General features: G+C 36.4%; 1 protein-coding gene across 1 annotated transcript in view; it reads right to left on the bottom strand.

Moving 5' to 3' along the window:
* Positions 1–266: 266 nt before the first annotated feature.
* The window catches only part of LOC117168385 (transcription elongation factor SPT6-like), a 176,135-nt gene continuing 164,362 nt past the window's right edge, over positions 267–12,039 (bottom strand). Inside the window, exon 8 of the mRNA XM_033353995.1 lies at positions 267–5,099. Within this exon, the coding sequence (XP_033209886.1) occupies positions 948–5,099 (4,152 nt within the window). The 3' untranslated portion in view covers positions 267–947. The remainder of the gene's footprint in view (positions 5,100–12,039) is intronic.

Raw genomic sequence — 12,039 nt, forward strand, 5'->3', positions numbered from 1 at the left:
TAGGACTCTCTCTCTGTCTCATTCCTGCACCGCCACTCTTTGATCATAACAAGAAGTAATAAAAACGTTTTTATAGAAGGAAACTTACAAGACTTACACTCGTCTCTCAGTTTAGCGGTCCCTAGTCTTAAGTTTAAAACAAATTCTGTAAAAGTTGTAACTTTACTTTCACTTTGGTGAATTTACGTCTTCTCACGTTATACATACTTCCTGTCGAACTTGAAGAAACCAACGGAACGATACAATTAAATTTAAAAAACTTGGTCCGAGCTCAACTTTTTTAACTTTTCAGTTACATTGAAAAGTTTAAACTCTTTATTTTCCAAATCAAGTCATGAAGTATGTAATACAGGTTGTTATGCATATCGAATACATCAGCGTTTAATAATTATAAAAATGCGTAAGAAATGTAACGTTTTTACTTATGTTAAAAAAACAAAACGCGATAATCTTTTAGAGAGAAATGAGTCTTTTACCGATAAATAAATGACGCGTCGACTTTCAAATAAATGAAACTGGACGAAGATTTTTACGAAACTTTCAAGCAACTATTCGTTGTATAATGTAGAAAACAAATTAGTAAATGACAAAGTCGAGCTAAAAATGGTCTTCTGCGTATCTTTCGTCAGTTTAAAAACGATTTTAGCTTTTTTTCGCAATGCAAGGGATAAAATTATAATATACAATTGTATACGTTCTCTGTCAAGAATATTACACAAGAAGTATGATTCTCAAACGTAGAAAAGTGCCAAGCAACTTACGATTCTGGACGAGAAACAAATTATCATTATTATTATTTATAAGGTCTTCAATATTTACATCTCAATACAACGTGAGTCCAATATTGGATAAGTTTAAGTAGCTACTAATCGGTTCCCTAAATTCAAAATTAAATTAAAAAAATTAAATTAACCACTATATGGAAAAACAGAAAAACGCTTAAATGGTTAACTTTCATCATATAGCGGGGTTTGATCTCCGCTGATTTCCATATCACGAGGTGATTTTAACGAAGAGTTCTTTGAGAAACTTCTTTCTGTGTCCATAGATTCATCATTGTATCGATTTCGATCCTTTGAAGAACCAACAGTGAAGGGATTGTCATCGTCAGGAGGAGCGGATACGTCTAACCGAGCAGAACCTGCATCAAACTTTCCTCCTCTGCCCGGAATAAAATTTGAACCTCTCCCTCTGCCTCTTCCTCCTCTGCTAAAGTTGCCTCCTTCTCCTCTAGAAAAGTACGTCGAAGGTCCCTTGCTAAAGGCATTGCTCTCTGTAGATCCATCACCACGTGACTTATCACGCGATGAACCTACGGTGAATGGATTGTCATCCATGTCCGGTGGATCGTTACGGGGAGACAGATCATTATATCGGGAATCTCCATCTGTCGGAGAACTCGATGTAAACTTCCCTCTTCCTCTCCCACGAACTCTGTTAAAGGTATTAAATCGACCTCGAGGCTGACCCGAGAAGTTCTCCCTTGGGGATTGACCTCTAAATGATGCTCGTCCTCTGAAAGATATTCGTGATGAATATGGTTTCGGAGTAGTTTCCCGGTAAGATCCCACTGTAAAGGGATTCTCTTCAATGTTTCTGCTTGGTGAATTATCTCTAGAGGAACCTACAACAAACGGATTGTCATCCCCTTTGTTGCAACTCTTGCTTGGAGAATTATCACGCGAAGAGCTCACGGTGAACGGATTATTATCCGCTTTACTCGACATCCTACTTGGAGAAACATCCCGTAAAGATCCTCTTGTAAAAGGATTGTCGTCCATTTTATCGAAACTCCTCGGTGAATTCTCGCGGGATGAACCGGCACTAAAGCGATTATTATCATCGAAGCTCTGCCTTGGCTTTCTGTTTTCGAAGGATGCTCGGGGATTTCTGCCGCGAGCTCCTCCAGAGAAAGAATCTCGAGGCGATTTACCACGAAATCCTCCAGAGAAAGAATCCCGAGGTGATTTTCTTCGATTTCCTCGAAATACTCCTCGTTGTGGACCTGACGAATAAGCATTTGGCGTGCTTTCACGCGAAGATCCTACTATGAAAGGATTATCATCCATGCTCCTGCTTGGGGAATTATCCCTGGAAGAACCAACTCTGAATGGATTCTCGTCACCTGCATTGAACTGTCTACTCGGAGAATTATCGCGTGACGACCCTACAGTGAAAGGATTGTCATCTGCCTTATCAAAGTGACGAATCTTGTTTCCGTTATCGTATCGACGGGGAGCTTTGCGCCCTTCGTCGTACTTGGGAGTATTAACAGAGATCCCTGATCGAGTCCAAGGTGTCGGCGGTTTGGTCCAGTTAGTGTTATCAATAGGAGGATTTATGATCGGTGGAGGTCTACTGAAATTGGGACTATTTTGAGGCATTGCCTGCATTGATTGAGCTGGATGCAAGAATGGTGTCTGAGCGGTTTGGTAGGGCGTCATCATTTGGAAAGGAGTTTGACCAGATGGAGTATAAGGTGTGTTTGCGTATGCGCTCATGCCTCCGTAGGTAGTACCTGGTGTCTGGGGCTGATAAAGTTTTTGATTCGCTACCTGAGATAAAGAATTCAGCATATGATGCGGCATACTTTGGGCTACTCTTTGTATCGCTTCTTGAGTCATGCCGTTCATAGTTCCAGGTGTAGCCAAATAAGGAGTTCTGGTAGACACCATTCCTCGTGGAGTGCTAGGAGTGGACTGACCAGGAATTGGATCTTGGAAGTGTTTCTTAAACCATGGAATCATATCGGACGATAGGCTGCCAAAAATTTGGGTTCTAAATTTAAATCCTTCGGGAGTAACAGAAACGAACTCATGACGACACTTACGATGCGGCAAATATGATAATACAAATTTTCCAGGAATATTTTTATATGCCGATAGAATGTATGGAATTCCGCCGGGATTCGCTTTTTTTTGAATCTTGATTATTTCTTCAGCCTTGTCATTCATTCCCATAACATCAGGCTTGTAATATTTAAAGTCCAAGATTTCTGAAACGTAGGCCGCCATGGGATTCACGTGTCTAGCAATAATTTCGTCTAGGTCTTCGAATTCTTCATTGCCAATCCACAATCGGGATCCCAGAGAGAAATCGTTGGCTTTTCCCTCTTCTTTAACGTCAATGTGCTGATGGACATTTTCAGTAACTTTCCAAGTTACAGTAAGATGATCAGAACCTTTGCTACTTGGGCGCACAATAGCGTCTCCTTGTTTCATGTCTTTCATCAATTTTTCTGCATCTTGGAATCCTATATTATGGAATGAAGGATGCACAATGACTCGCTTTACATAAGTTTGTAACTGCTTAGATTTCTTTACTTCTTTCTCTAGCATTATGTCTTTTTCTTCTGCCTGAGTATCATAAAAAGGGTCTTTCTGCGGTCTAAATTCGTGATTTTTGTCCGCGAGATCGCTGCTTTTACTCGTGCACTCGACAGCAAATTTTTCAACTTCAATTTTGGTAATGCGACAATGGATTGGTTGATTAATTGACACTCTCTCTTTGGGATTGACGACATGCTTGTCAGATAAATTCTTTATATGGATATAGCCAGATACTCCATTATCAAGACGCAACCTAATACCTGTCGCTTTCCCCGGACAAGACCCAGCATCAAAATGATTCCAAACTTCGGAGAGTTCAGGAAAATCATTTTTTAGACAGAAAGGACACTGCCAGAGTCCAGTTTCGTCGTTTCGAACTGGATTGGCCTGATCAAGCTGCTCGCCTTGTGGTTTTTTATGGGTTATACCCACCACTTTAGCCAGAACAAGCTTTCCTGTGTGGAATGTCTCCATGGTTTCTTTGGTTAGCATGTCGAAAAGTTTTTCAGAGTTAGGAGACTGATATGCCACTCTTAAGTCCTTGTACCGGGAGTTCAGTTCTGCTCTTATATCATAGAGCGTAATGCTCTTGTTACCAAAACCTTGTCTGTCAAGCTCTTCAGCGAAGGCATCTAGATCAAGATCTTTTAGTCTCTCTGGCGCTTCAAGAATTTCTTCTAAGGCACCAGCAGGATTCGCATCCTCGTCATCATACTCTAAAGCATCAACAGCCATCTTCCTTGCCCACTCGTAAGTTTCAGGGTGAACTCTGGAACCATCTAGAACTTCCACATAAGCTTCCGTACTGTCTCCAAGACTATTGGTATCAATTTTAATGAATCCAGCACAGTTGATGAAAACTTTGGGTCCCATATGGCATATGGTCACCAGCTGGGTTCTATTTTCTAGTCTCTGGCTTGTTTGCTTTAATACCTTCAGCAACGCTTGACCTTTCCTTGGTCCCAAACCGCAGACAAACTGCACAACATTACTAAAATACGTCTGCTGAACTGCCTTGTTTATATCTACACCGACTTCATTAACTCGATTTACGAATTCTAGGTAGATGTTTTCTAATAAATCTTCTGGAGGAAGTTGATCTTGAAGTGAATGATATTTCAAGCAGAGAATCTCGTTATCGGCGGTACAGAGTTGGGAAAATTCAAGAAGTGGATCTTGCATTCTTCGCGCCAGTGATATAGCTTGTCGTAGCTGAAGAGAATAATCGCGAAATTCCGAGGTGCCTTTGTTGCTGTTGGCATAAATTTTCGCAAGTTCATTGTCGCAGATTTCTATCGGAATATTGGGAAATTGTTCCTCATCGATGAGAGATGATACTATTTCTCGAATGTCTGTTTGTATCATTGTAGAGTCTCGAGTCTCTCCACCAATTACGATGAGGTGTGGCTTTTTCGTTGCTATAAAGTTTCGGATTGCTAGAAGGTCTGCCTCCTTCATTACCTTCTCACTTTCTCTGAAGCTATTTTTGCGTTTAAGTATATGCGGCAATTTCAAGAAATCCGTGCACTCTCCGTCGGGTGACACTATACAAGCAAAGGGAGCCTGTGACTCGTCGGGTAAGTAGGCTAAGCCCATCACACGCAATCCCTTACTTGTGTCCCATTCTTCATCCTCTTCGTCTGGAAACTCGGTAGAATAAGGAGCAATTTTTAGCCAGTTGTACATCTTCCGACAGCAAAAGCGCATCACGCATTCTTTTGCCTCTGCGATCAGGGTTGTTTTCAATTCCTTCTTTAAGTCTGGTATCACCTGAAAATTAAGAGTCGATTAAATAAAACAAATTTTTTTGGAGATATATAATCAGGGTTTAAATTTTTACTGGTATGGTAATTATGGTTGCTGTATAGCCAAAGCTATATTATAATATACATTATATTTCATTCTTACGCCATACACTTTGTGGGTTTTAAAGTATCTAATATGGCATTCGTTTATCCTGCACTGGTGTACTCCAAGAACACTCTGATCGTTCCTTTTTACTTCTTCCTTTTCACTCTGACCTCCTTCGGTGCAGATCGGAGTACACCAGTGCAGGATAATCGAATAAACTATAAGATTCGTCCTCACACAGGAGATCATCAGACATTAAAAAATTTAGCTCACAGCGCTTCTCAAATCTGTAATTACCCCAACCCTCATAATAAGGCTCGAATCAATGCCGGATGTACTTATTCCTGTCGGTTTTTTTAATCTGTAAATTTTCCGATCGTTTACAAATGGTGGTGAGGGGGGGGGGGGGATGTACAAGGAAGCTGGTGTTTGAAAGCTCCATATTCCTAGCGACAAAAGGAAACATGTCCAATCGAAACAATTACAAGCCAATAATTTGTTTGAATACACTGTATCAGATATTTATAGTTAAACTAAGCAACATAATTGTTCGAATAATTGAGTCTATGTGAAGAGAGATGTACGTACAACGAGGCTCGAAAAAGGGTGTAGCAGGAATCTTATCAGCGCGTTATGTCAATGGCCTGGATTGACTATTTGAAAGTTTTCGATTCAACCTCTCACAGACTTATCATCTGTCTACTGAAAGCTTGAAGGTTTATCCATACATAGTGAGATGCATTAAGAGATTGATTATTTTTCAATAAAAAGATAATGGCGACACTTTTCCCATAGGTTAACAGACATTCAATAATATTTTTAGAGAAAACAAATCTCCCAAAAATAGTGATATTTATAGAGAAAAAATTAAAAATACATATCGTTTTCTATGTGCAGTACTTCAAAGTAAATTAAATAATAAAAAGTAATAATTAAATTAATAAAAACCATGGGAAATTCCAATAACTTAAAAAACTTTATGTACTATGCTAGTTCGTTTAAACGGCCTAACAATAATAATGTAAACCTTTTAAATGATAATTTAACCTCTACCTTTAAAGAGGCAGCTGAAAAGTCATAAATGAAACACGAACACTATTCAAAAAAAGATAAGAGGCAAACCTTGGTTTGAAGCCGAATGTGACCAACTAAAGAGAGAACGCAAGGCTGGTCTTAGGATATGTAAGAGATCTGCCTAGGCTTATATTGATAACATCAATTTTAAAATATTAAAAAGGAGAATCAATCTAATGCTGCGCTCGCAAGTTTGAGCGCGCGACGGTTGAATCTCGCGCTTCGCGCTCGGATATTTATTCTTTGCATTTGGAATGCTTGAAAAAAACTTTATCAAAAAGATCTCTTTTAGATGGCAGTATTTATATGCGTCTTCATATTCTGAATTTTCTACTTAATTAAGTATAGTCAAAGATTAAGTTTTCCAAAGCTCTGTAGGCTTTGAGGTACACATTCTCATCGTGACACTCGCGCTCCGCGCTCGATTTCCGACAGACATTTGTAAACATGTTTTGTTGGATTTTCTTCTCGTAACTTTCGTCTTTTTTCCAAACATTTTTATTTTATTTTACTTTTTTCAACGTTATTTTTCACGAATAAAACAAAAAGTACGCGTCCTATCAAGAAGTGATTCTTAAGGAAATTGTAGATCTTTTTTGGGATAACCATTTTTGCTAATTCATCTTTTTTTGTATCCTACATAGTTTGTCCACAAAATGGAATTTTTTATTTTCCATTATTTTTTGTGCAATAAAAATTTGAATTTTCAATTTTTGAAAAAAATCCTAAATTGTTTATGATAATCTTGTAGGGATTTCTAAAAGAAATGTTTTTCTTCTCTTGACTTTTTTTCATATCGTGCGTTTTTGGCTTCAAATTTTGATTTTCAGTTGATTAAAAAAATTTTGAAAACGCTATAACTCTGATAATTTTCTTTTTATCGAAAAAAGTCGTAAGGATAAATTATTTGCTCTTTTCAATACTATAAATATCCGTACATAGAATTTTCAAATTCAGAAAAAAGTGGTCTCAAAAATGTTCAAACTGCGCTGACTTTTTGAATTTTGATCAAAAATGGCTGGTTAACGAACTCGTCCTTTCCTTTAGGACCTAGAAAAAGTGTGCCAAAGATGGATTTGATTCGTTCATTTTTTCGAGAGTTATCGTGTTTACGGACGGACGGACAGACAGACAGACGCCATCATGAAAACTTGATTTTCGGATTCAGGGGGTCTCGAAACGTGGAGATCCGTTGAAAAAGTGTGATGTCAAATTTCCGACAATTCTAATACTTTCTCAATCACAAATGATGAGAATGTAAAAAACACAAACAGTATGAATCTTCAATTTTAGATCGCTTAGCTTCTTGCAAAAACACAACAAACTTTTCGAATGGAGTTCATAAATTTAGATTCCGTTCATCCACTGGTAATCGCATCAGCCCAGATTTATGGAATACATTTTTATTACAAAACCTTGCTGCATGCTCGCTTTATAGCGATCTACTTATTGATGCTAGACACCCGATATCTAAATCCTAACTGAGCATTTTAAAAAATGGGTTAATTTTACGAATGAAATCCTCCATTGTCAAGCAGGTTCTAGAGAGGGGAGATGATGATTTGATAACACTTTCACTTTAAATGCAATAATACACATTCCCTTGGGAGGCCCGGGAGGCAAACTTTTTGCTGTTTTTATTGACTTTAAGAATGCCTTTCCTTATATTAATCGTGCAATATTATGGCATAAGCTATTCTCTTCAGGGGTCAGTGCGAAATTTGTAAGACTACTAAAAACCGATATAAATATCAACTGTATTTGTCCGCACGCCGCAAGGGCCCTCTGATCCGGTACACATTCCTCAGGGCGACCTGAAAGGAGATATTACGAGTACTCGCATACGCAGATGATTTAGTGATTCTGTCTCTCCAATCGGCTTACAATGAATACTTAGATTTTTATATGCTTATAGTACTGAAAATAGTCTTGCTGCAAATCAAGAAAAAACGAAAATTATGATTTTCCAAAAAGGCCGAAGAAGAAACTACCTCAATTTCAAATACACAGGAAAGATTGAAGTTGTGAAAGGCTTTAAATACCTAGGTATATCTTTTGCCTATTCGGGACTTTTCGAAATCGCAGTATACGAAGCTCTAACCTCTTGTAATTTAGCAATGGAGGCATTTTTCTCAATTTTATCAGCCTCTAAATCCGACTCGTGCTATACGAAATACATACTTTTGGCACTCACAAGGGAAGGTATCGAGGTGTCCGCTTCCGATTTTCTTCATTTCGATATATGTTGTAGAGCAACAAAAAATAAGAGATATGATTTGTCATCAAAACATAGTAATAACTGCAATAAATTTACTGTATCGGGTTATATACCTTATTTTTTGCAGCAATAAATGTGTTTTTTAACATGTTTTGATCACACAGAAATTTTGGAATTCGGCCAATTTCATTCAAAAGTGCTTCACCATTTGCATGAAAATTAAAGTGAGGGTGTTTCGATTTTTTTTATTAAATACCCTGTAGTAGTGGCTCGCTACCCTTCAATGGTATTTCGAAAAAGTAAGAACCCCTCTGGACATTGAAACTCACCTCGACAGTGCTCCCTCAAAGATTGATTTTTGTATTACTTTGAGGTGGCTTTCTACGTCAAACTCAACTTTTTGTATATAAACTTCTATTTGATATACAATTTCCATTTCGTAACGATACAACCTCTGACGATAGTTAAATTTACTGTAAGGGGTAGCGTATTCTATTTTTTTGCAAGGATGAACGTATTTTTTAATTGGTGTTTTAATACATTAATTATTAATCTTGATAATTTTACTGGATTTATGAAACCGCCTAATTTGCTGTCGACATAAACACTCTTATACCATTAATACTGAAAAAGATGTTTGTATCTTGGAGACGACCGTTAGTTACGTATCTGAGATTGGATTTTGATTATATTATTTCTTAACTGTAGACTGATATCGTGTTTGTGTAATAAGACATAATCACAAATATATTTATAGAAATTCTTCCATACGCGGAATTCGTATACATCTAACGGCTGCATCAGCTTTTCTTTTTCGGTCTATATCAATTTCTGCGTCAGTAATCTTGCAAACTCCTGCAGCTTCGTCACTATCTATAAAATCTTCGCTGTTATCATTGTCTTCAATTATTTCGGATTCATAGTCTTTAAAAGGTTCTAAAAAGTCTAAAGAATTCTCTTCATGCTCTTCTGTATTAAAATGAAAAATAAAATCTAAAAAAAGGCTTTTAAAATGGTCTGTCAAAATAATTTCTTCACGAGTTACTTGCGTTTCCGGTAGGTATGAAGTACGAAATATCGATATAAGTGTAATTTTAACACTGATGAGATTTATATGCATTTTTAAATTATATAAAGAAGTTCTCTTATAGCTTTAATAAAATGTTCACTGTTTCAAAGTTGAATAGCGACTAATAATCAAAATTCCGCAGACCTCGAGTTATTTTTCGCCAAACAGATGGAGAGTATGCTATCAGCTATTTCAGACAAATACAAATACATTAATACATTACATTAATACATTACATTAATACATTAATACATTAATACAAAAAATCAGTTTTTGAGGGAACACTCTCGAGGTGAGTTTCGACGTCCAGAGGGGCTCTTACTTTTTCATAATGTCAGATTCTAGGCTACTAATGTTATTTAACAACATTCTCGAAACGGAACAAATTTTTTTTTTCTTCCAAAAATTAAAAAATAACATTGAGGGGTATTTAGCCCCTAATCAAGGGTATTTGATGAAAAAGTCAAAACAGTCTCACTTTAGTTTTTATTTAAATAGTGAAGCACTTTCGAATTAAATTGATCGAATTTCTAAATTTCTGTGTCATAAAACATGTTCAAAAAACACATTTATTGCTGCAAAAAATAAGGGATGTAACCCCATACAGTAAATTTATTGCAGTTATTAATATGTTTTAAATCATATGCAGTTGGTTTTGTCTTGATAGAGCTACGGTAAATGTACCAGGTTTCGTCAATGCATGGGTTGTCGGAAGATGAGCAGTATTTTACATATAGTGAGCTGTTCTGTTTTTCGTTCTGAGCAAAAACGTTTCTTCCTAAACGCTATTGCCAATCACTCACACATCGAAGTGCCGATAACTGAAGCAGCCAGATTTCTGACTTGCCGATAACCTATGAATTCTCGTATTTCTAACTTCGAACTTCTTATAATATTCATTCGAATAGGATATGTTACGAGTAATAAGTAATTTACCTTTCTAAAGGTACGCTTTATTCGATAAAATCCATTTCTTACGCTATAAATATGTTTAATGTAGTTTTTTAAGCAAATGAAATCTGAAATTCGCGTTAAGCTTCCGATAAATGACATACTTACCTTATTTCTTTCGAAGAAATTTAAAAAAAGAAAAATTTTAGAGCGTATACTTTAGGGGAAGCTTTCATCCCCTAGATATCAATTTTAGCAAAAATAAAAAACACCATACCTTTTATTTTTTGCTGCTCTACAACATATATTGAAATGAAGAAAATGGGAGGCGGACACCTCGTTACCTTCCCTTATCAGCCTATTATCACTAAGTTTAAAAGACGAGCGCAGGGAATGAGACGTCGAGAGTAGGTTTAGTTTGGGAACCAGCGACGCAAGGCCCTAGCAATGTCTTGGACCGGAGGGAAGATAGACCCCTCCCCACCTCTACGATGGAACCAATGCCTCATCGATATAAAGTATGATTAATGTATGTGAGTGGCCAGTTTTTCACCGTAACCGAGAACTGCTTCTAAATCTCGACATTTTTGAATATTTTCCGAATATGAATTTCATTACAAATTAATTTTCAAATGTAAAGAATAATATATTAATTATCTCAGGTAGAAGAAACAAATAAAAAGAATCATTCAAAATTTCTCTACGGTAACATTTTTCACTTATTTAATTCTTTGTCAGCAATCTGTCTCTTCGCTAGATCAATTACACTTTTTAATTTGGAAGGATAGAGTAATTAAAAAATTAGATACAAAACTTTGAAAGCAGGAAATATATTAATTAAAAATCAGCAAATTAAAACTTCTTGGTTCTAAAAACTTATCTGAATTTCAAGTCTTGTCCACTACAGAAAGGTAGATTAATTTTCTTAGTGACTAGAAGCTAAGTTTTAATATTGAAAAAATGGTCTAATATACTTTCAAAAAATAAATTCTTAATACTTTTACAATGCTATTTCTTAATCCTATTTTACTTTATAATTACTTCGCCTTCTTCGACTTCGCACACTCAATGATTTGTGCACATGAAGTTTTACTCGGCTAAGTTTTGAAATTGTTCACGTGAAAATTTAGTCAGTTAAAAGATTTTTCAATAGGTATGAAATTCACTAGAAATGAAAATTCTTCTTAACACTTGAAAAAAAATATTATTTCAGTGTTATTTTAGGAATTGGAATACGATTAAAAAAACTGTATCTAAGATCGCCGCAAAAAATCAAGACCCCCAAATTTAGAAGGCAATAACTCCGCAGAAGAAAATGTAAGGAGGCTCGAATAAGAATCACACGAATCCGCTAAGTTTTCTAAATAAAATGGTGTCTCTGTAATTTGCGTAAAAAAATTGTTCCGAGCTATTTAGTAAAATACCATTAAAAATGCTGTCGCGAGGGCCATTGATGAGTCACCTTACTAGGCAGTCTGATAAGTACCTGAAAATTCTAAGAGGTAGCATTAGTATTCACTAATGTGAACCATTTTCGTCGAGCTTGATCCTTTAAATGACGCCTGTCAAAACTTCAGCCATTTATGTTTACGCATTTACAAGTTACA

This window comes from Belonocnema kinseyi, chromosome 2, assembly GCF_010883055.1.
Source record: "Belonocnema kinseyi isolate 2016_QV_RU_SX_M_011 chromosome 2, B_treatae_v1, whole genome shotgun sequence".
NCBI lineage: Eukaryota > Metazoa > Arthropoda > Insecta > Hymenoptera > Cynipidae > Belonocnema > Belonocnema kinseyi.